The 25,046-nt window shown below is 37.9% G+C and overlaps 2 protein-coding genes across 8 annotated transcripts in view; one reads left to right on the plus strand and one right to left on the minus strand.

Annotated features, from left to right (window-relative positions):
* Positions 1 to 15,783, minus strand: part of ABCB11 (ATP binding cassette subfamily B member 11) — a 44,644-nt gene extending 28,861 nt beyond the window's left edge. For 2 of the 5 annotated variants that reach the window (XM_042874773.1, XM_042874771.1), the window contains exons 1-9: positions 15,678 to 15,782; positions 13,698 to 13,771; positions 11,420 to 11,522; positions 6,907 to 6,928; positions 5,509 to 5,556; positions 5,366 to 5,414; positions 4,143 to 4,384; positions 2,440 to 2,527; positions 1,391 to 1,524 (exon numbers count right to left, since the gene is read on the minus strand). In XM_042874773.1, the coding sequence (XP_042730707.1) occupies positions 1,391 to 1,524; positions 2,440 to 2,527; positions 4,143 to 4,384; positions 5,366 to 5,414; positions 5,509 to 5,556; positions 6,907 to 6,928; positions 11,420 to 11,495 (659 nt within the window). In that variant the 5' untranslated portion in view covers positions 11,496 to 11,522; positions 13,698 to 13,771; positions 15,678 to 15,782. Of the gene's footprint in view, positions 1 to 1,390; positions 1,525 to 2,439; positions 2,528 to 4,142; positions 4,385 to 4,551; positions 4,743 to 5,365; positions 5,415 to 5,508; positions 5,557 to 6,532; positions 6,652 to 6,906; positions 6,929 to 11,419; positions 11,523 to 13,697; positions 13,772 to 15,677 lie in introns of those variants that run through there. The other 3 variants (XM_042874772.1, XM_042874774.1, XM_042874775.1) reach the window with 3 other exon arrangements.
* On the plus strand, positions 854 to 24,968 carry DHRS9 (dehydrogenase/reductase 9). 3 transcript variants are annotated; one of them, XM_042874778.1, is made up of 6 exons: positions 854 to 988; positions 10,921 to 11,033; positions 21,768 to 22,057; positions 22,465 to 22,723; positions 23,531 to 23,694; positions 24,554 to 24,968. In XM_042874778.1, the coding sequence occupies exons 2-6, from the start codon at positions 10,972 to 10,974 to the stop codon at positions 24,778 to 24,780; spliced, it is 1,002 nt and encodes a 333-aa protein (XP_042730712.1). In that variant the 5' UTR covers positions 854 to 988; positions 10,921 to 10,971; the 3' UTR covers positions 24,781 to 24,968. The 3 variants fall into 3 exon arrangements, with proteins under 3 accessions (XP_042730712.1, XP_042730713.1, XP_042730714.1); XM_042874779.1 differs by lacking the exon at positions 10,921 to 11,033 and having other exon boundaries at positions 21,710 to 22,057; XM_042874780.1 differs by lacking the exon at positions 10,921 to 11,033 and having other exon boundaries at positions 21,713 to 22,057.
* The last annotated feature ends 78 nt before the right edge of the window (positions 24,969 to 25,046 follow it).

Raw genomic sequence — 25,046 nt, forward strand, 5'->3', positions numbered from 1 at the left:
CTCACCGCTGTGCCCCAGCTGATGCAAAGGGAGCAGAGACATCTCAGCTGGATGCAGCCATTTGATAGTATAACTGATATGGCATATCCCCATTGTACAGCACTAACTGCAGCCTTGCTGAGGAGGTAGGAGGAAGGCTTTAACTCTCTTCATCATTCAACCTTACACCAGGCAGTTTGTTCTCTGAATATGACGGAGTGGAAAAATAGAGGGATACAGTATCGCTGGAAGTATTGGGAAACCATGACAGCTGTGTCACATGTGGGAGAGCGGTGCAATGGTTAACATAATTCGAACCCCATGCAAATGCAGAGTTCATTTGGTCTCATTTATATATTGCCATTACAGAAAAAACATCTCAAAACAAAATAGTCATTACACTTCTGCTGCTCTTGGCTACTCTCACCCCTGAGAACAGGCGAACCGGGAGCTCTTGGAACAAAAAGGAGCAAGTGGCACTGATGTTTAAGATGCAGATTTATTAGTACGGTCCTCTACTTGAAATGTGAGAGTGCTGAGTTCAATAACATGCTTACATTTTCTTAAGAACTTTTTTTTTTTTGCATTCAGGAAGCTTTTAGAAGGCTCAAGACAGTGTTATCCTAACAATCAGTGAACCGGGTGTTATTTATTCAAGAAATACGTGTCTGTTTCACCTTTTTAGTCATATTCCTCACAGCCAATTACATTTTGTATTTCCTCTTCATTGAAAAACAAGAAAAACAACACAGAAAGTCATAGTTACTACTTGTCAGTAAAGACAAAAAAATTCCCTTCAACTACAGGAAATCTTTTGCAGCTGTCCCTATTATTATGCAGGCAAGACAGAGCACAGGGAGCCACCTAGAGTCGGCATATTCGTCTTGCAGCTTCTTTAAGTAAACAGGAACTACAAAGCAAAGAAGCAAGCCTTAAACTCAGCTTTTCTCAGAGCTAAACGTTTACCCAGACGTTTTCTCCATCTACCCTGGATCCTGGATTTCTAAAGGTAAGTGCTTGTAACTGCTGCTTTAGCAGAAGATTAAGCAAGTCTCACTCTTTTCTTTCAAAAGCCAAGAGCATAGTTTGCGTGCAGTTTTCCTTTCCATTAAGTGAGAAGGTTGAAACCCTTAACTCGAACCTCAGAGGAATACGTGCTGGCAGCCTAATGGGAGACTCAGAAAGGGCTGGGTACAGGAAAAGACAAAGGAGGAGGTAGCAAAAATAAAAAAACAAAAGAAATAAAATAAAGAAACATAATTGTAGCATAGCATTTACTTCCAACACGGGGGAGCCTCGTCCCTGCTCTCTATTTTGTACTAGAAGATGTTTGTTAAATGCCTAAATTGGCACTATGGTGTCTGGAAGTGCAAAAATGTTCTATGTAGTATATTTTTTCCAGATTACTTACTCAGAAATTCTTGTGTTCAGTTCTCCTACAGACGTGCAGTCGAACCAGCCTATATCCATTCTCATAACATTCCTGAAATAAGCTTTCCTGATTTTCTGTATCTGACGAGCTGCAGCCATAACCCAAAAGCAGATCTAGGAAGAGTATAATGCAGTTAACAAATTGCAGTGAAAAGTCCTTCTAGTTTCTACAAACAGGAAAAAGCAATTTGGCTAACATGGAAAAAAAGAAAAAAAAGTAATTTGACTATCAATAAGCTCAGCATCAGGTAAAATACATACTAGCTACACATACAAACATTGGGCTATTTTATGATCTCGATCTTTAAATAATCCAACATTTCTTAAAGCCTCTGGATGAAACTTTTATCTCGGTTTTGACAGAACTGACAAGGTCAGTCTGCACTGTTACATAAATGTCATAGGAAAACAGTTGTCCATTTGCTGTAAATAATGGAGGTACGGCAGCCATTCTACTTCAGCAAAGCACTCAGCTTTTAGAAAAAAGAACGACAAGTGCTTCTCGTGATTATAAAAAGATTCAAAAGCAGTGAATTCAAGCAGATTGTACTGGAATTGTCCAAGCTTGTAGCTTATCTCAGTCATACGGTTTGAATCAGTACACAGAACATATACAGTGTGATTCTATTCCAACACCAATTTTACTCTATCACTCTGTAATATCTCCCTTACAGAAACACAGAGCTCAAGTTAGCCTACTTGGGAAACTGCATGCCCTTTAGCTATTTGCAGGAGAGCATGTGGCTTCCATAGTAACCACATTCAAGCAAATATTTCTTCTGGCGTGAAAGCAGCAGCACGCAGTCATCTCACTGGGTTAAATGCATCTGTGTACTAAGGTTCGCATGAACAAATCCTAAGTCTCAGATAATCAGATCTAAAATATTTCATCCAATAGGTTCAGAACTGGGCTTGTCTATCCTGCTAAAATACGATGTTGACTAAGCAGTTAAAGGGAATACAGTTATGACAAACTTAATTATTTAGTGATTTAAACCTTGAAATCAAAATTGAGAGCAAAATACTGACTTGGAAATATCCTAACAGAAGTACGGCACAACCAATTCCTCCATAGTAACCTGCAAAAGTGGTCATTTCTTTTTCAATGTCAAGCAGTCTAAAAAAAAAAATAGAAAAAAAAAAAGAATTAGCAATACAGTTTTTAGTTTCTCACATATTTCTAATGTGGTGTGTCTTCAAATTTAGAGTCAAGTCAGCTGGCGAGTCAGTTTGTTTTGCTACCAGAAGCAATTTCCTGGTCCTGAGGCTATTGTTAGCAGGCGCTGGTTTGCTTGATACTCCTGTGGCACAGGGCTGGGAGTTGGCAGGTACCAGGAAATCGTGCATCCTGCAACGGCCCTACAGTGTAAAAGGGCCAGATGAGAAGCCCCACAGGTCTGTGTGTTTGGCAGCAGCACAGGTAAGAAAGGTGTTTTAGGCAGCACCTGTCAAGCAAATTTTCATTAGATGTTGAATTACCTTATTTTGTACCATTATACCAATGAATAACACTCAAATTTAAGCAGTGTTCTACAGGGAGAAATGAGGGCGGTTGAAGCATATTCACATATTACTTTCCTGCTTACCTCAAGTGATCATCTCTTTTAGCAGAAATAGTTCTATCAAATTACTCCTAATATCTGTAAAGTGCACTGAATTGCTGGTATTACACTTAGACTACTTTGAAACAAACATTTTGGTTACTTACTGGATATTCTTTTAGATATTTTTTAAACATTCTGCAGAGAGCAAGTTTATTCTGTAGGCCCAGAATTTAGTACTCTCCCATTTTAAGCCAGAAGGGAAAGTATGTACCTGACTTGATTTCCAGCAAAATACAGTCATGAAAATAACTCAGGTGTTTAACATAAATACTTAGCACCATTTTAAATGTTTTTATGTATCCTGCCTGATAGCTAGTTGGTGCTGCAGAGGAGCAGAGGTCTGTAGCAAATTCTGTATTATATTTGCCAGTCCCTTCTCAGGGTTTAGCTTGGACAGCTTGGATCAAATAATTTGGCTCCAGCCACCTACATTTTGGAATGCAGATCACTTCTCATACGCTCTGAATTTCAGAGATCATTAAAGAAGTAAGTTTCAATTCTAATTACACACCTAATCTACTATTACTCAATGACTAGAGAACTTTTGGAACAATGTACTGAAAACCAAGCCCTAAGAACAGTTAACAGGTTCAGATTTGTCGACAGGTATGTATACATGAATGATTCATCTGGACTGTCTTTATTATAATAAACAGAAAGAAAAAGGCAGTCTTAAAGGACAGTTCATCAGACCTGCCTTAGACATCTCCCATAAGCCAAGACGAATTGCATTCTAGAAGTGCACATTTCAATGACTAAAGTTTAGTTGACTTGCTCAGATGCCAGCTGGCACCTATAAGATAGACACCTTAGTGCTAACCAAAATGTCCAGAAGTCATTGTTACCTATTGGGTCATCAAAGAAAACATATCAGTGATTTCAGAGGCACGCAGACATACATTATCATCACTATCACTATCAAAGAATATCCTTGCTGACATCTATAGCTGAAAGATCAAGACCCAAGCTGGACTTCTCTCCCTTCAGCTTTGAAGCAAGGCTCTGTAGCAAGAACCATCCCTCCTTTACCCACGTAAACTTCAAAGGCTGAGCCAGGTCTTTTGTAGGAATACATTCTAAACAAACCACAGTAACACAATAAAAGAAACAAGCATTTCTACTACTTACCCACATCTTATTGTGGTGTTCCTTTCATTCTGATGAACAGTACCATTAATCCACACTATGGTGTTATTTACACATGTTTTATTTGGATTTTTAAGCTCTTGCATTTCAACGTCATATTCAATGAACGTGTCTGCCATTGCACCAAACACGAGCAACATGCCTGGCTGGGCTGCTCCATGAAGAATAGCACAGAAGCTACCAACAACCATCATTAAAATTTCCAGAGGTGAAGAAAATCGAAACTAAAGAGACAGGAAAAAAAATATGGTCTCATGCTGCTTGTATGCTGATAAATCATTAATCAGGTGGATCAGATACAAAACCTTTCTTCTTAAGAGTCATCATTTCTTCAATATAGAGAGAAGAGAAATATCTCTCTCCACTCTAATAGAATTGTACCTGTAATTACCGTCTCATAAATTATGATGAACTCCCTTTAAGTATTCGACAGCAGAATCTGATCATGTGAAGGAATGTATAGAATCATAGAGTATTATCATATAATATTAATAAGGCAATATCACTCCACATTATCATCATTCCAGACTATCTTAAGAACAGTAATTATAATCCACATATGTAGTCACTTCTGCAGTTTTCCTGTGAGAAAGGAGAGAGGGAGAAGGAAGGAATGAAAAAGCCTCAGGACATTTTGCAGAGACTCTGAACAGAACTATCCAATTTCTCAAAACTGGGTGCTGTGGTAGAAATCCACTTCAAAATTTCAGAACAAATTCTCATAGTTAATAGCCTAAATTGCATTGGTTGAACTGGGTAATTGTGCACTGAGTCTTAATCTAGGAGAAATATATAGAAACATGACTTAGCATGCAGTAAAAAAAGGGACTGAGCTAAGAGGGTGTTTCTCTACTATGTTCATTTCAAAATTGTGACACACTCTATGGCTCTCCAGGACAGATCAAATATACGACCTATGGCTACATATACCACACAGCATTGTGCATTTCCAAGTTTTCTATAGTAACCTGCAGGTTCTATATAACGTGTTTAACAGATAATTATTACACAGATACTGGTAATTAATACTCAGCTAACGAAGAAATAGTTCTATTAAATTCCTACTGAATAGTAGAATTTCATGCCAAGTGGTTTAATTTCTTACAAGTTTGACTTATTCACAGCTATTCTCCAAAACACCGTATACATTACTATCATTTATTCTTCAAAACCATACAGACATTTATATCTACTGCTTTCATTACCAGCTGAAAGAAGCCAACACGAATGACGTTTTCTTTCTTTTTGGATGACCTTCAAGAACAGAAAACATACAATTACAAAATTGCATTTAGTACAGATTCTGTTCTATATGGAAAGATAGTACACAGAATTGAACTTAACTCACTTATCATTTTTCTTCTTAACAGAAGGTTCTTCATATGCATAGAAATTTCTGGCAAAGAAAGGATAATTTTTCACGTTAATTCCTCTATTCTCTTGGTTAGTTCTCTGAAATTACATATTATTTGAGACATTTTGCCAAGAAGTTTTAAAGAGACAAGCTGTTTCTTTCAGATTTCTTTGGAATCAGTGATTTTATGGTAATTTTAAAGTTTAGTTAGCGAGTTGAACAGAGGTTAGGTTAAAATGATTTAAAGCTTTATGCACTGTTTCATAATCAGCTCCTTAAAACACTATTTATTTTTGGCTTATTTAAGTCCTTATTTAAGACAGAGAAGCCTTCTTCCATTTCCCTCTTACACTATCTGAACATCCATATTCCCCTAGTAGCAGCAGAATCTCACACCACTACACAGCTTCTCTTTAAGAGCTAGCATTATCTGCTGCTGCTCTATATGGTCCATAAAACTCTAAATGTCTACTTGTACTATAATGGACAGCATCCATAGTATAGTAACTATCACCATCATTTATGAAGAAGTAAGGAATTTTGTATTTGGATTTTTTTTTATTAGAAAGATGAATTCCAGTAGTATTTGCTGTAACCAGAACCTGGAAAGCCTGAAGGAAGCTTCATACGTGTATGTTAGAACTCCATGTGCCCAGAGAAGTTGTAGAGTCTCTTTGCCTGGAGACGTTCAAGACCCACCTGGATGCCTACCTGTGCAACCTGGCCTAGGGAGCCTGCTTTGCAGTGCGGGTGGACTCAAGGATCTCTAGAGGTCCCTTCCAGCCCCTACAGTTCTGTGATTCCATTCTTTCTATAACATTTCAAGAGAGCTTGGGTTTTGAAATAATGGGCCATTGAAATGAAAGGACCATAGTAGATTTTGAATTCTGGGTGAGTGCTCTCTGGTATGGGCAACATGGCAAGGACAAAAATTAAGAGGTGGTCTCCCTTCCCTGTGTCAAGAGTAGCTCTCTATCTGCGTACAGTGTGCCAGAAATAGCTGGCATGAATTACATACCCACTAGCATTTCCAGTCAGCTACAGAGTTGTCCCAGGATCTAGGAAGAGGCCTTCCTCTTATCCCCATTCACATCTCCGATCATAGTTGAAGATCAAGATCTCTAAGTCATTATCTGCCTAGAAGTTTATGGTTTAAATCTTAATATCTTAATTATGTCAGAAATTTGTTCACACTTACGGTCTAAAAGTTAAGCCTGAAGAGAAAGCAAACAAGGCTAATTCATATTCCTTAATTAAGGCAGATTTCCTCCTAGAGAATAGCTTCTTATTAAATACCCTATATTCTATAAGTGTGTCAATTTGATTGGATGACATTAACTTTGTTGAGTTTTCCTAGAAATATTGATTGTTGCACTTGTGTATACAACTTACTCTGATTTCTTGAAGCTGTTACCTGTTAGGGAAAATAAACGCACAGTCCGGTTAATAATAATTATCATTCACAAATACCATCTTCCGTAGGTATGAAAAACAAGTCCTAGAACCCCATGGGATCTGACTGCTCCTAAGTTATAAAGCATCTTATTCCCTCTAATATATCCAATCAGGGACAAGAATTAACAAAAGTCTAAAAATGCCCTGGCAAGTTAATACCTATTTATGCCTATTTTCTCTTGAAGAAATAGTCTCAAGTATTCAATTCCCAAGATGACAGAGTGTGTTTCATTAAATACGTTATTCATCACCAATTAAACATTTGCCACAAGTCAACATATTTTCATTGCAAACTGTTTGCCAGTATGCAGCTATGTAGCTCACTTGGACACTGCCTCATTGCCCATGTGCATTCTCTGAGAGGAGGAGCTGTAGCTCTTGCCTTCCAACAGCTTAGAGATGGCAGATCCTGCAGAAAAGGGGCAGTTGTGCCCCTAGAGAGTAAGAACAGACACTGGGATACCTTCTGAAAAACCATAACTTAGAGAAATTGAATTATATTACAAGATACAGTTATGCTGTATGGCAGCTCCTTAGTTTCTAAATGGTTTTGCATTTTCCAAGGTAGCAATGCTAGAAATAAGTGGTCTGAGTTTGGGATTGAAGGAATACCTAATTACAACTCCTTTTAGGGGTTAGTAACTTTATTTGGCTTTAGCAAATAATGGTTTCATTCTGCTCTGTTTGTTACATAAGTATATCCTATGAATCCCAGACATTTCAAGGAAGGATTCATACTCGTAAAACTATTATTAGAAAGCATAATTTGGTGTTAGAAAAGAAAGAAAAATTGCTGTTCTCATTTTGTTAGAGTTTGGCAGCTGGTGACAGCCATAGCGGTTTGAAACCTTTCCTTGAGGATTTATAGCATAAGAAAAGCCTTAGAGGAAGTTTCCTCTGCAGGTTGGTAATGCCAAGTGTATTACACACACAAACACACAAAGAACAAGCCGGCTGCTGGGAGGGATTTTAAAGGGAAAACAAAAGATCTGCTGAAATAGAAACTGATTTAGAGAGCAAAATAAGCATGCTTTAAAGGTGAAGAAATCTTAACCTATAAACCTGAAGAGGGAAACAAGAGCGTAGCAATGCTATTCAAGAGAACAAGGAAATATGGTACAGCTTTCATTTGCCAACAGTTTCTATGCAGGAAGAAAATTTGGAAGTACAATTGGTAAGTTCAATTTAAATACATTATCTGTACTTAAATTGAAGGAAAGAAACATATGTAATAGTTCACTGTTACGATTGCAAAATAAGAAAAATAGAACGAAGTATGATTTTCATAGCAAGCAAAAAAACGTAGGGACAATTAAACAACATATTAACCTTAGGGAAAAAGCAACGGTAATGTTTGAATGCTTTAGGAAAATTTTCAGCTTGAAAGAAGCACAGAATCTAGGGAAAGCTGCAGAAGGTGGTCAAGAATTTGAGACTTTACTGCAGTTATGTGAACATGGTAAAAAGTAAGCCTGAGGAAATCTGATACTTAAATCAAACAAATGAAAAAGCACCCCCAAAGGCCTCCCAAGTAAAGCTGGCTATTAACTACACCTACAGTTGCAGTGTTCTACTGTTGATCCAGAAAGATCTAATACTTAGTAATATGTACAAGAGACAGTTATTGAAACAGACCTTGCTGGAGATTATAGAGCAGAAGAGATCAGTCAGCAGGTTGCCAGGAGCATTTTAAAGCACCAGTGTTTGCTTTTGGAAAGGTGCTCTAACAATTCAATGAACTGCTCACTACATTCAGCAGAAGACTGCATTTCCAAGGAAATTGAGAAACCAGAGACAACACTTTATAAGACAAAAAAAAATCCCGGCTGTAAAAAGAAGAGGTTTGGTCCCAATAGAAAGTCTTTTGTTGAAGTCCCAGAAGAAGTAATAGCAGCAACTCCGTTAGACAAGTTAACAGACCAGGAACAACTGTTCCAGCACAACTGGATAAATATTAGCTATCCGGGAAAATTTCTGAGAAGCTAGAACAGGCAAAAAGCTTTCTGTCCCTGAAGAAGAAGGATATACCCCTTCACCTGTTCACTCCCTTTTCACTTCTCTCCCCTCTCAATAAATACTAGAGTTCAAAGTACTCCAAGAACTGAAACTGCCTTCAGCCAGCAGCCTCAGTTAAACATTCGAAACACTGCAGGGAAGGGGAGTGGGAAGTCTGTACGGCTTCAGCACACAAATAGCTGCTCATTTCAGCAGGATGCAGGGCAGCGTGCTGGGGTAGCAATAGCTGGGGAAGAGATCGGACTTCCAGAATACGTTCATGTTTATTTCTGTCACAATCATAGAGCTGTGGTTTCTGCTGCTCTATTGCAAATTTTAAAATCAGCTGCATAATCTGCCATACCAGTCTTGATTTTAGGAATACATTCAAGCTACTAAGAGAATAATTTCCCACACTGTCTTCTTGGAAGCAGTTACAACAGATTTGAAGTTCCCAGCAAAAGCATATGCTTGACTCTGTTGGAAGGAGATTAGCTAACACAGGACAATAATTTCTGCAAAGTGCAAAGCATTTGACAAGGATGGTTAAAACCAAAAGAATTATCTGACTAGTACAGGCAGATAGAAGGTGGGAACATAGCCCCTTTTGCACATGAAGACCAAAAAAAATCACATGTACCATCTGCTAATGGAACAGCTGCTTTTATACATGAAGATTTTGACAAAGTCTACAAAACAAAAATCAATGCAATCAAGCCCAGAGCCAGACCGAATACTCCAAATGTCTTCAGATGCTACCATCACACTCACAGTTCTATAATATGTCATATTTCAGATAAAGATTGAGAGCAAACTCAAACAGTGAATTACAGTAGATTAGAAATCCAGACTTGGCACTAACAAGCAACTACTAGGTATTTTAAAGTGAAGACAGATCACTGATCACTGCTGGTACACTCTACTGCCATACAGCAGGGGAAGAGGCGTGAGGAAGTGTGTTACTAAAAAAAAAATCTCAGTAAGTCTTGAAAAAGTTCAATTATTGGCTGCAATTTCATGATATATGTTGTTATGTGATAAATTCTTCTGCAAGCCACAATTTTAGTCTACAAAACATCACTGTAAAGTAATCACTGTAATCACTGTAATCACTGTAATCACTGTAAAGTTCTCACAGAACTAAAGTTGCTGAAGGAGGACCATAAACATAAGATGTCATCTAAGCTGGGGAGAAAATATTTAACATAACGCAAATTAGTGTGATTTCTCTTCTGATATTTTTGTTAATGAAAAATACCTCCAAGAAGGTCTGCCTTTGAATGTTAGTCTGAACACAGTTCAATTTTCTCTCAGTAATCTCTCATAAAATAAAATCCCTACGGTCTTCATCACTATCAATATTTGACTGCTCTAAAAAGCTGATGAAGTAAAAGAAAAAAGAGAACCCAAGATAAAAAGTTACTCATCAATCTGTTTTGTTCAGAGCCTGCCCAAACCACCTATTTTTTTGATGAAGCAGGTGTAACTGGGAGTGAATGCCATATTTGTAAATCCCAATAAGGCCCACGTTATTACAGGGGCTATTTTTGCATGACCTCAAGCATTTTGTTATTCCCTGGGAGAAGATTTTTAATGAAAGCTCAAAGAAATCCAGAATTAGGCACAGCTGGCAGGGATTTTGAAAATACAGGCTTAGATGCTTACTTAGGCAATCTGGTGATACTTGAGTTACAGAATCTTCTTGCAGACCCCTTTTACTCTACGTAGGGTGCAGATACAGATGTACATTGAATTGTACTGCACTTTATTTTCCCTAATGTGCTATTGCTTGGCTTTGCTATGTATTATGCATTTAACATAAAACTGCAATGCCTCTCCCTTTGTCTGCTCTTCTCAAGTCTTACAAACAGAATTCAAAATATTTATGTAGCAATTTCTCTTCATTTTTTCTCCTACCTTACTCTTGCTGCATTTGCATATACAAACTGGAAAAAGGCACATTACCAGAGAAAAATGGAAGAGGAAAAACTCTGATGAAGAAAAAGAATGCAGATTTTTGAAATGAGATGTACACAGAGCAATATCTCTTCAGTATTCTGCCTAAAGAGGTATGGCTGCACATACACATTTATTGAAAGAACCTCTAAAAACCAGGGAAGACAAGTTCCTGATTTTCTATCCATTTACTTGTACACCAAGACACTGAGTAGGCAGTGCCTTGGTACCTAAGGATACCTAAGAACTTAGGTAGACATTTTGAATATGTGATAAGAAAATATCATCCAAAGGGAGAAATTGTTATAAACAGCTTTTTCAGAAAGGCTCTGCAGACAGCACACCTGTAGGTTCACAGAACAGCAGCGGGTACCACATAACTGTATTTATTCCACAGACTATTACCTTTGTATTCTATATGACTATTAGCTCCACTTAGACCACCCACCACCTCTTCTATGCTTGACAAAATCAGGCGACTGAAGAATAAACATCTTACTTTTACCGTCCAAGTCAAAAGCATAGTTATCTTCTCCCAGTTTCTTCATGCTACGCAGAATAACAGGATCAGACATGATGAGTAGATGATCAAATCAAAAATCCTTAAGAGAAGGGGTTGGAGAAAAATAGCATTAGCAAACATTAGTCCTTGAAAGTACAACTATATTACATTAGACTCCTGTTTAACTCAAGTTTTGCCATCATCCCAAGGCAATGCCACTGATTGCAGTGCAAATTCTAAAAGTGGAACTAGAGTAGAAAAACACATCAGAGAAGTATGTCCAAGCCAGCCCAAAGTGCAACTCCTTTAAAAAGCTTCAGTACCACCTCTGCCTTAAATGAGCTGCCCCAATGGGCTTAGCAGTTTGATGCAAACAGCCCTCTCGCCATCAATGGCCATATTAAAATCAACTACTGGTTTTCTGTAGATGACATCCATGGATTACAGCCCAAGATATTAATAACAGATCTTGCTCCGTTACAAGGGAGCAGTGGGCAGAGACCTGCTCTGCTTTGTCCCAGCCTGGCCCAGCTGCTGCTGATCACTAAGACCATGACACAGGAAACCCTCCTCATTTATCATCTGTTCCTAAATTTTACACGTATATCTCTAGCACAGCAATGATCAGGAAGACAGGATGTAAAGGCCTAATTCTTCTGGTTAATTCTAAGCATCCAGGGCAGAATTTAATTATTCTTCTGTCATTTTAACGGATATTTATCAAAGATGCCCAATGACCTCCAGGAGCATTGCAGTGCTCCACTATCCTTATTGCTAAAATAAACTCTTCCTAATGTCGAATTTGAATTTTACATGTCAGAATTTAAGCCCATTGCTTCTTGTGCAATAGGGAAAAAACAGTTCTCTTCCACTTTGCAAATAGGTTGTTATTTATTTGAAGGATAGGAAGTCTCCCTGTTGATATGAATAAAGCTATTCAACTCAATTTTCCTTTGTTGGCTGTATCTCCCAAACCTATGATAACCCTCACTGGTCTTCTCCAGATTCTTTCTTGAAGTGATGAGTGTATAACAGTATTGAGTCTTACCAACAGTGAGCAAAGAAGACTATTTCATGTCTCACAAATTATACTCTTGTTTACACAACACAGTATGAGATATATATATATGGCTTTTTTTTTTTTTTTAACAAAAGTATCACGTTGTTGATTCAGTCCGTGTTCCACAAAAAAAACTCATGTTTGAAAGCAATTTGTTTCAGAGCCAGTTGTTTTCCAAACTGTATTTTCACAGTTGATTACTCCTGTCTGCTTTTATCAGCATTTAATAACATGTCACACTCTTCAGCCCATTTTTTTCTGTTTGCTTAGACAAGTTTGGATTCTAGTCCTGTTTTTCAGCATATCTGCAGCTTATCCTACTTTTACATCATGCTCAAACTTAGTGAATATATTATCCACCATGCCATCCTTGCTTTTGTCAATATTACGGAACTATACCAGAAGCAAGACAGGTACCTGCAGAACTGCAATCAATACATCTCTTAATTCAGACATTAAATCATTGATTGCTGCTCTGTGGATGTAGTTTTCTGGCCTGAAAGTATCTGATGAGCAGAATTTGTTGATCCATGTTTGTTGACTGATGTCAGTAAATCCTGATCCCCTCACACTATACGATGCCCTGCTCTGTGAACCAAATTCTCTCTTTAAGGAAATGGATAAAGCCAAATCACCACTGTAACAGCAAAAAATCTGATCAGGACTACAACAGTCACTCACAAAGTAAAATTACTGGGATTTTTTTTAATTATTCATCTCCACACACAATGAAATAATTTATAATCTTAATAATTTTTTTTTCCTGTTCCCCCAAACAAATGGTAACTGGGTCAAACAAGGCTATGTTACTTCCTTAGTTAAAGTCTCAAGCATGTGTGCACTGCCAAATTCACATTTTGCTGTTTTATATGACAGAAAACACACACAACCTGCTTCCAACTAGAAAGGAAAGCATCACACACATATTGCTGTTTCACATGAGACATCACCTGCATTTCACTCAGCCGTGTTGAGCACATGGGAAAGGATTTAACAAAGAATTAATTTCTAGATAAGACCATTCCATTAATATTGAAATAAACATAGCTTCCCATAAAGAGTGAGCATATGTTCCTGGCAGTTTAATGTCACTTGAGCTTTCACTGAAGAAGAGAGTGACAATTTTCCCCAAATGGAAAAAAATATATATTAATTCAGTCTTCCAGTAAAAACACAAAACTTGTTCTACTTTCTCCTCCCTGCCTTTTGCTGTACCTGATCAGTTGAAGTAGTCTTAGACAGATCTCCAAAAACTGCTTGTTCAAACAATCCTAAAGATGCAGAAGTACCTTGAGGGGAGGAAAACAAAAAACCAAAATAGGAAGATTCTCAGTGAGCTCACTTCTGGCAGTTTTCTCAATGATCACATTGTCAAGACTATTTATTTTAAGCATGAATTCAGGTGAGAGGTTAGAACTAGAGATCCCAAGACATGGTCTCTCTGCTCCACTTACAAAATATAACAAGTTTGACAATGGTAGCACAGACTGGCCAACACTTCACAGTGAAGTAATTCTAAGGAAAACACAGCTTAAATATGCAATGAGCCTATGGCTTGTCAGCCTTTTAATCCTGGATACGTGTTTTTAGTTCATCTTTAAAAAAAAAAAGCAACACAAAACTTATTTAGAAGTTTTAAAGAAAATTATGTGTGAGAAAGACTATTTTTATTACTTACAGACTTTTGTTCAGAAAATTAAATCATCTTTCACTCAATTAATAGCACAGCAAATAGAAATATCAAGAACACAAGTTTTCTACTACAAAAGTTCATCACAATGGTAATTTTATCAGCAGTTTGTCCTTACGCAGAAGCCATAATTTGTTCCTAAATCTAGTAAGTACTACTTTGCTTTGTTTAGCAAACAAGTAATGGAAATGTACAAAGTTGATCTAACAGCTGATTTTACACTGAAGTCAGTGTTACTGAAATTGTTACCCAGATTATAAAATAAATAAAAGTGCATTTCTGTTTCAGAATGATAAAAGATGATGTCATGCTGTAGGTTGATGAAAATGGCAGAAGTAAAGCAAAGCCCCGTCATTCTCTGCCTCATCCTCGTTTAAGTATTTATTATTTGACCTTGTAATCATAACATCTATATAAAATTTTGTGATGGAACACTGTAAAAATCAATTTGTCCTTGCAATGGTGGCATAGAGCATGATGCTGGGAAGTCTCACTTTAGTGCTTGCTTTGACACCATATTTTAACATTATGACATATATGACAATTTTTTTTTAGTCTGAATTCTGATGCTGTCTTAAATGGGAAAAGTGGGAGAAAAAAGATGAATGACTACAGTAGGGATTCTTGTTACAAACACTCACTAGAGCTAAACTTTCTGGAATTGTCAAAATTTGTCAATTAAAAAAAAAAACGTGACTGTTCCACATTTCTGAAAGAAAATACACTTTTTCCTTCCTGAGGTTCAGAACATAAAATATTATCCATATTCTACCACAGCCAGCAGGCATCATTCATTACCTTACACTAATACAGAACAATAGCATGCTGAATTAGAATATTGAAACAACATTCCTTTGGGTCTGCAAGTTCATATGGGGACCATTTACACCTTGAAAAATTATGATGCTGATGTCTCCATTAAGAGTGATTTAGATAACAAAAATCAGAGATAACAGAAGATTACATCATCCAATCTACCCGAGAGTGCTAAATAAAAACTAGCAACAGAGAATATGTCAGAAAATTCCCTTGAAGTGAATTTGCATTTTACCACTACCAGCGAAGTTATGACTGCTGGGGTTTTTATAAACAATTACATTTAAGGAAAAAATCCAGATTTTAAAGAGAAATCATTTGAAAACGCAAACAAAGAAATGCTGTAGAATAAAACTATATTCAGACCTTCTCCAAAACCATTTGAAATCTTTTTCAGATCAGATCTTTATGCAGAATAGATCCTCATTTGACATTACGGTCTTTCCTTTTCTGTTTAAATCCTGGTTGATCAGACACTAATGACAGCATACATGCAGAAAGACACACTGCTTCAAAATATAACTTGAACAATTTATCCATCATAGTCCCAATTCAAAAAACACTAATTGCGCAGATTAAATTTAGCATTCAACTTGGATTATTTTGAAGGAAAAATACAGGCACCCTTCAGTTCAAGAAGTTTCATCGGTAATCTATGACACATTAAATGTGATGGATACGTTACTCACCCGTGGCTGCGAGAGAACATGAAGAAAATTGGAAGAATCCCGTTCAATCAGTGAAGCACCCAAACACTTCCCATCGTGTTTTCATTACTCTAACCCATCTTTAAATTGAGCATTGGCTATTTGCACCTGGGTCAATAACCTTGTGGTCACACTGGTTACAGTTCATTGACACTTAACGGCGGGTTTAAATTTGACTAATGTAATCTCACAACTTCAAGTCAGACCTCTTGGAAAGCAATTATACATGAATAGACCAGAGAATTCTCTTACCAAAAAAAAAAAAAAATTATTCACAACGAACGTATGGAAAGAGACTATTATAACTTCATTTTATGCTATATCACAGTATAGAATTACTGTATTAGCTATGTGGTTTCTAATCCACAGCTCACCCCAATTCCACAGCTATGAAATTTTTTACAACTTCTCCTTTAAAAGATGAATATTTTTAAGCAAGGAAAACACTTAGCAATAGTGAATTCTCATTGGAGATGGTCTCTCGGTGGATTTTTCAATAAGGGACTTTGGTGAGGACAATGCTGTGGCCCCAACCAATGACATCTGCAGGGTTTAGAGAGAAATAACAAGTACGGTTTAGTTCTCCTCTGAAATCAGTTCTCATTACAGAGATCTTTGTTTGATATGATAAGATGGAAAGGTAACACCTTGATCTTAGTCACTGTTGGCTTCCCCTCAGGTCTGTGCCGTCAGACTTTCCATGACAAACATCCTGCAAAAAAGTGCCTCAGGATCTAACATAGCTCACCCGAACTCTATTTTTCTAGTTTAGAATCAGTCCCACGCACTTAGCAACAGCATTATCAAACCTGCTGTCATCTCCCACTTTCATAACAAAAAGTGTAGACAATAAGTCTACATCTTTGCTAATGCATGCTGCATAACTTGGTAAATAACACTGAGATAACATCACAGAACTGATTACTTCATCCACCATACATTAGAATCATGAGAAAAAAATAATTCCATGCAGTGCAGGGCATACAAGTGGATTGGATAGAAGGAAAATGATACAGCAGAGAAGACATTATCCCCCAGCAATTTCTCCAGGACCACTGTGTCCAAAGGTCATACAGTTGCACCAGTTTTCCTTTCAAAAGCACTCAACCAAAGTCACACTTAAACACAGTCCAGCATCTCCAGTTCAGTCTTGGTTTTACAGAGACAGAGCACAGTTTAAACTATACACAAATTACTTCAGTCTTTCCACTTAAAGGCTTTGCTAGTGAAGTGGATGAAGACAGTGATGGATTGGAGCTAACACCACAGACTACCTTAGTTCTTGCAAAGGCTCCGCTAAATCCCCACTTTTCTCAACTTGTTAACATAGAAAGTCCTGAAGATTAATAAATTCTAACCTGACTTTATGACACGGGCCAGAAAAAAATGAATGCATGCTGAAAAATCATCCACCTGTGCATGGAAGGTAGCGAACACAAAGCATTCAGTTTTGGTAATACAGAGTCACCTTCCTGATTTACAACTACAAGTGGAAAAACTGCAGTCCCCTCCATCTTTCTTGCATTTTGCCACCTTCTGATGTTCTGGGAAGAGAAAACTCTCTATTGCTAAATTCAGTCCTACAGATGCTTCACTGAAAGATGAAAGCAACAGAAGGAACAGAGAACAGATGCTCCCATTCTTGCATTCTGATAGGGAACACATGCAGGATCTCCAAGCCAAAATAGGCAATGGATATTTACTTCATGAAACATAAGCAGTAGTGTCAGGCTAAGTCCCCTCATCCTGCCCTGAGTTGAAGGGGAAACATTCTGATTACAGTTCACACATTCTTACACTTCTTTACGCAGGAAGAAAAAGATTACAATTCATTGAGCCAACTGCAGTAAAATAATTGCTTCTTCTTTGAGTAGATGTTTATGCCAGTATACTACCAGAGTTACCCTCTTTTCAGGATATTTTCCAGCAATGCACAAGGAAAAGTGAATAAAAATGACTCTTATTTATTCCTGAGCAGATAATTTCTGTAAGAAATTAAAGTCAAAGTGCTCTTTTGGCACTTTGACTCCTCAGCTTCAAGCTGCAGTCTACAACATACTGATTTTTATCACAGTACTGAACAGAGCTAGTAGAACACAGCTAGCAATTGAATAAAAAACACTTCCAAAGCTTCATAAAGATAGTCAGAAATTTAGCACTGTATGCTCACAGTAGCAGGTGACTATACTTTTCTACCAGGTAAATAGATTCAATCTGCCACTGCAGACTGAGGTGTCAGATGTTCAGCTTGTTTCAGTGTTTTGTGATTGAGGTACATATGCAAATAAAGCAGTCTGGACTAGTCTGCTGGACAGAAAGCATGGAGCAAATAGCTTTTTACGCTTCATTAATTTATTTGGTAGGCATTCACAACCAAATTAATTTTTATAGCTAGCATACAGTAGTCCCCAGGCCGAGGAGCCAAACATGAGATGACTTTCTCCTGTGTATAATATCCCCATCTGAACTGTGCCACACTGATATAGCACTTCAGATGGTGAGAAGTACAAAGCAGACCTCAATCTTATAGTACGCTTCTGCTTCTGCACTGTGCTTTATCTTCCCTTCTTCCGATCCTTTATAAACAAAGCAAACCAATTTGTTGTCATCTTTATTTCTCCAGGTGTTTGAATGTATTTCTTATTGTTTTTCACTCCACTTTTTTTTTTTTAACCTAAATAATATTAAGTTGAAGCGAACTCTCAATCTTTCTTCTGGTACCCTGAACTACGGGAAATTTTAGTTAAAATGCAGTTTTGATACAGTTTGCAGACTGAAACTAGTCAGAAGACTTCAACACCTGTTACTGGAGCATCCATTGTTACATATTGTTTACAAAATTCATTTGAAAAAAATAAATGTCAGTAATAAAGATATTCAGAAGACCCAGACAACAAAATCAGGCCAAAAGAGAACAGCCTTCTCTCAGGCTCTGATCAGGGCAAAACCTAGAGGATTTAAGAAGCTGTAGGAACAATCAGTATAGGCACAAAGCTGGTCAGGTTGGAAAGTACCCACATTCCATGTCTTCATTCTTTTCTTGGCACACAGCATTTATACAAACACAACATAGCATTCACTTTGTACAAAGCAGAATGAATTTTACATGGAGTTTGCTGATTTGAGATTTATGCTATTAAAAAGGAAATTACGTAAATCTTTTGAAAAAGTTACTACCTTTTCCAAAGAAGATCTTTAACAAGTATTCTACGCACAAACCTGCTTTCTGCACCTAAGACAAAAGTAAGACTTCCTCTTTCAATGGGTTTTATCATTTTTGCTGCAAACAAAAAGATCTTTGTTGGCAAGAAACCACCTTCCTGTTTTGTAAACAGATTACATTTCTTCATAATGAAATGGCAAATTGTTGACACTTTTCTTACAGTAAAACAAGGAAAGTACCTCTGGGTAAATGGGTTTGTTTATGTGAGTGTGATTTTCCCTTGCTATGGAAAGTATAAAGTCCAAACTGGTGATTGTCCGGTGGATGCTTTCAGGTGGGAAGCTAGCACACAGAATTAAAGAAACATTTCTTCTTCCATGGTTAAGTCTGTTTAGCCTCACTAAGTCATACTGTGTTTATGTCTTAGTCACAAAAACACAGCATCGTGGAATTGCAAAACAACGTCTAGAGCTGTTCCCACAAGTAGGTTAGGAGGCAGGCAGCAAGGCAATTACCTCTAGTTACTTACTCTATTTCTATAGTTACTCTCGCCACCTGCTATTGAAATATACTTGAAGCAGGACATGCATTTGCTTCTCCCTTTGACCTAATCAAAATTTGGCAGCTGGTGTTTTTGCCATTTCAAACCTTTGTGCAAACAAAAATAGCAAAGGCAGGTTCAAGACTTCAAGAAGCAAAACAACAAAACCTGTAAATTTTATCAATTCAATGCAGTGAAAGTAAAACAAAAACCTTTCAGAAAGTTGTTGGTTACCTCAGCTGTTATTCTCACAGGATAGCATCTCACATGGGCTTGCCTGTCCTCAGCACCTCAGCTCTCCTAGATGCTTCTGGAACGTTCTGGGGGCTTCTGACCCAGTGCCTCCAGGAAACTAAAGGAAAATATAATTTTTCTTGATTTAGCCTTTTGTTTTTGTGCTCCTTTTGTTTGTGGCTCCTGAAACAAACACAGATTTTTTGCTTACTTCTGCAGATCTTAGATCTGCTGCCTGAGGGCCAGCGCTGCACCTCTCAGTCTCACCTGTAAGCTGGAGTTGGAAACACAGCCTGTACACAGCACTCTTAAAACACTATCATTACAGCACTTTGTTAATCTGATAAAGTCTTATCAGCCCACCGACGAACCATGAGACCAGAATTTAGCCTCACACTGCACTGCCAGTTGTCCCATGTTAGCAGATGTGCCTGATTCTGTGGAAAAAAAACAACGCCTGGCTGAGCTTTGTCTTCCAGCAGCCTAGCTGGATTGGCCGTTACTTTTATTTACTGACCAGATCACAGGTCCAAACTGTGCTTTTCTTACATTAACCTGCTCTCTCTTTACTTAGCACCTGTGTCACAGCTGAAGCAGCACGTGAGGAAACGCAGCCCTGCGTCCCGCTGCTCCCTTGGGCTGTCCTTGCTGCGGCCCCAGCTTCCCGCCTCACTGCTCAGAAGGGGCGCGTGGACACGCGGCGGGGCTGCGGCCGTGCAGGCAGGGCTGGCAGGAGCTGCAAAAGTAAAGAAGGAAGAAAGGGATGGAAACCAGTCGCTCTGCTGGGTCTTGTCCTAACAAAGCAACAGTGAAACACCACTCAGGGAGAGCAGCTGCCTAATTACCTCACCACGCTTTCTGCTATACTGATGCTGCAAAGGAAGTTAAGCAACGAAACCCAGCAACTGTGCACTGCAGCTTTTGCGACACTGTGGGTCACTTCCAGCCCGCACACAGAGCTGGTGTAAGCAAGCACCACGAGCAGCCACAGTGCTTGCAAGGGAAAATAATGTGATACTGTATTCAACTTCAACACTTCTGAAACAGTGAATGATAAATTATTTTTAAAATAAAAATATTAAAAAATGTGTTTCAAAATACTTTTAGAAGAAACATATAAAATAAAAATCTTGTGTGTCAGAGCAGAAAGCAGTTCTATCTGCAGAAAATAACATCAATGTCCCTGTTCCTATCAGAGTGCTTAAAAACATGACAGACGTTTGCAATTTCCTTTTAATTTTTTTTTTTTTGCCAGAGGAAAATTTGGCCATTGTAAATGCAAACTTCTTTGCACCTTGCCCTGCAGAGATGGACTGCTGGTAGGTAAGCTTTGTAAAGATCTGCAGTCTCTTACGTCAATTTCAAATCATTTTTTTAGCAGATTGCACTAGGTGCTTTCTGGGCATAAGCGTTTATGAAGACATGTAACTGAATTGCTTTCTCTAAGTGAAAATTAATCCATCACCAGCTGCTACTTACAGCTTTACTATTAAGTCAGTTGGAGCACAACCATAGGTAGGGAGCTCTTCCCAAACATGGTTTGCAGTGCTGATGCTCCTGAAACAAATACAGATGCACTTCTTCTCAAGAGTCTGGCATTGGCAACAGAGGATTTTAGTAAAAGAAAGTAAATCACTTTTCCTGCCTAACCTTACTGAAGTATCCATAGAAAAGGATGATTCTGTGTGCTGCTGATCTTGATTTACCTTTTGTTATCAGCTGTCCCAGTCTTTTTCTGTGAACTGACACTAAATGCAAACATTTCTGTAGGTTTCGATGCAAACGTTTCATTTTTGCTACTCTTCTCTAGAGGGTGTTTCTGCCAGGTATGTTTGATGGGAGCTGACTGACACAGTAGCACCTAATAATATACATTATGCTGTGTAACTCTCTTACAACATATCTCAAGTTCTCATTTTTGCTCAAGGATTTTTAGTTGTATTTCTAGCACAAACAAGATGCAACTTCTGTGTTGTGCCCACTTCTCTGAACAGTTGCAGTTATCCAACTCGAGGAAAAGAAAAAACAACAACCAATTATACCTTTAAAACTATCAGCTTTTCTTTTTCATTTCAGAAGAGCGAGTCCAGAAGACTTCAGTAAAAATGTTTTTCTATATACTACTCTTTCTCAGCATCAGCTCTCTGTGGTGGTACTGGAAGGCAAGAAATGGGGCAAAAGTTGCAAACCTCACTGGCAAATATATATTCATCACTGGATGTGACACAGGATTTGGAAATATGGCAGCAAAGACTTTTGATAAAAAGGGATTCCGTGTTCTAGCCAGCTGCCTGACTGAAACTGGAGCCAAAGAGCTACAAGCTGCAACTTCCAATCAGCTTCAGACAGTGCTGCTGGATGTGAGAGATTCAAACAGCATTAAGAAAGCAGCAGCGTGGATCAAAGCTGAAGTCCAGTCAGAAGGTAAGCGCCAGGCCATTTGCCTTTATAAAAAAATTTTAGATAAAATAAGTGAGTTTTCCCCAAATTAGTGTGATATGTTCACTGTTTACTCTAATTACTGCTAACTTTGAGCCTTAAATCTGGTCTATTATGACATACCACAGTACTTAATCCTAAATTCCAACTTCCACGTGACCTTTCCTCTCTTTGTAAAATGACTTACAATTTGTTTGAATTGTGTTTTCTCAAAACTGTGCCAAGTTTTCAGCCAAAAGAATTTTTTTCTGCCCACAAAAAACAATTAGTAGTCGCAATAGATTCACTGCCATTTTGGTCCATCACTGCTCCTGTAAAGTCACACACAGTTCAATTAATCTACCACATTAGGTGAAAATTGCTTCCTAACTTTCTTCTTTTTTTCCTTGCAGGTCTCTGGGGACTTGTTAATAATGCTGGAATTATGGGGCCAACTGCTCCTACAGACTGGTTGGATATTGAGCATTTTAGAGAGCCAATTGAAGTTAATTTAATTGGACTCATAAATGTGACATTAAATATGCTTCCCTTGATAAAACAAGCAAAGGGAAGGATAGTAAATGTATCCAGTACTGGAGGTCGGCTAGCATTCTGTGGTGGAGGCTACTGCCCCTCAAAGTTTGGGGTAGAAGGATTTAATGACAGCTTAAGGTATAACACTCACCTGCAAGAAAAAGACCACTCTTCATTTTCTAAGGCTAACAGATGACTGAAAACCTGCACATGCAGAATTTACAATTAGCTGATTTACATGTCTGACACTTGATATAAAACTTAAATATATTATACAGTTTGGGATAAGTCTTCTTGAAAGTACCTTTTTTTCAGCATAGATATGTCACTTTTGAAATCTAAGATACAAATCCTGTTAGACACATAAGGATGGTATTTTTGTATATCTATATGTAAATTCTCGTAATTTAGTTACTCATGGGGGCCTTATTGGAGAAGAGATTCCACTCAAGGGAACTGAGATGTCTCTGCAGGAAAAACCTGATCTCCTATAAGCGTATGTCCTATTTCTAAGTGTTTATAAGACACACACACAGCAAACAATTATGAGATGTGGCCAGAAGAATCTGTACCAGTTTGGAGAATTAGATGGAGATCAAGAGGGGTTCATTAAGACATGTAAAATTGCTCTGGATACTTACATTTAGGCAGTCAGATGGTCTTACAGGCAAGTCTGACAAATTACAAACTACTGGAAGGGGAACTGGGATATGAAATACAATATGCTAGTCATTGTCCATACATGTTCACACTCAGTGAAGCAGTTAGGAGAGTTCATCCCTCTCTCATTTAGGGATAATAGGCTGAAAGTTCACACCTGTGCTTTCCACACAGTACTTAGATGTTGACATGTAATGTAAAGACAGAAATAACAGTACAGAAAAAACATCCCACCATATCGATAAGAATTTCTAATGCAATTAAATTGCTGGGCTGTCTTTGCAGAAGAGATATGAAAGCTTTTGGAATTAAAGTTTCCTGCATTCAACCTGGGCTGTTCAAAACACCGCTAACGGATCTAGCAAAGATTCGGAAAGAGAAGGAGGTTATTTGGAATCGGCTTTCCCCCGACACTAAAAAGCAATATGGAGAGGACTATTTTCAGAAAGGTGAAGTAATTTCCAGGCGTTTTACTAAAAGCAGCAATGTACTTCTCGCTGAGAAAGCCTTCAAAGTAGCTTTATATCTTCTAATCACTATGACTTTTTAAAAAGACTGCATGTTAACAGTTACTCTTCAAATGCATCTGCATCACAATATGGCTATTCACACAAAAACTTGTGCAATGAAACTTTATTCAGATCTCAGTTAAAGATTAATTATTTGCGTTGGCATGTAGCTTTTGAGCAAACTCCAAGGCAAAAAAACATTCATCTAATGATGTAACTAATGTGCTTGCAGTGTTTTTCTGTTACTATTATTTATTTAGTAATCAAATAGGAGTAACTTCCTTTTGCTTCTAGTATCCCCAGCAGTAGTTATGCCATGCAGAAATTGTCTGACAGACAGTTCCTGAGGTGCCTGCTAACACCTTCTTGAACAGAAGCTACTTGTCTTTGGGCTTTTTGTTCCTCAAGTTTCTTTAGTACAGTTGCATTTCACAGATTTCTGCAAAGCAACTACCTTACTACAAGAGACTTAGCACCACAGCATTTCTATTTCCATTTGCCTCTTACACAGTTAGGTTTATTCTGAGATACTATCATTGCTAGTTACTTGGGGAATACCTACACGATTTTGCCATTGCTGTTTCACAATGAAGAGAACCTAGGCTGCTCTTGGGGTAAACTGTATCACAGGTCATCATGGACAGGGTAGTTGATCTTCAGAAATTACTATGAATTCTTCTAAAACAAGAAACAAGAAATACCAACTCCTTAGTGAAATTTCACAAATCAACGTGGGATAGAGAGTTAAAAGTCACTTTTCCTGGCTGTCACTGAATGATCTTTTGTTTGAGTTTTACAGATGCAGCAAAGAAAGAAAAGCTCTCAGATGCCTGCCTTAACACTGACATCTCACTGGTCGTTGAGTGCATGGAGCATGCTCTAACAAGCCTCCATCCATGTGCCCATTATGTAGTTGGCCAGGATGCCAAGTGGTTTTGGACTCCTCTTTCAAGAATGCCTGCAGATGTACAAGACTTCTTACTTCTGAGAAACAGAGAAAAGCCTGCAGTTTCCCATAGAAATTAAGTCTTTGTCCATATATTCCCTGTTGCATATAGGGCTGATTCCACACGACCTGTCTTTTATATTAACATGGTACAAACCATACCTGAAATGCACCCTCATGTCCTATAAATGTAAGAAATACAGCTACTTCTCCAAAATTTGCTACTATTAAAAACAAAACAAATAAATAAAAACCACCCTTACTTCTTTCTTTTTTGTTTTTGTTTTTGAAGTACAGCATGCTAAATCCTTAGGATCTCTAATGTCCAGGTCTTCTCTGTGTTGCA

This window comes from Lagopus leucura, unplaced genomic scaffold (genome assembly GCF_019238085.1).
Source record: "Lagopus leucura isolate 7727_CA_CO unplaced genomic scaffold, USGS_WTPT01 Super-Scaffold_100012, whole genome shotgun sequence".
NCBI lineage: Eukaryota > Metazoa > Chordata > Aves > Galliformes > Phasianidae > Lagopus > Lagopus leucura.

What these genes read in the sequence shown, in the direction of transcription:
- DHRS9 (XM_042874778.1), top strand. Translation starts at nt 10,972, where the DNA reads ATGCAGATTTTTGAAATGAGATGTACACAGAGCAATATCTCTTCAGTA. An exon ending in TCAGTATTCTGCCTAAAGAG is followed by an intron (nt 11,034 to 21,767) that starts GTATGGCTGCAC and finishes ACTCTTTCTCAG; the next exon opens with CATCAGCTCTCTGTGGTGGT. An exon ending in GGATTTAATGACAGCTTAAG is followed by an intron (nt 22,724 to 23,530) that starts GTATAACACTCA and finishes CTGTCTTTGCAG; the next exon opens with AAGAGATATGAAAGCTTTTG.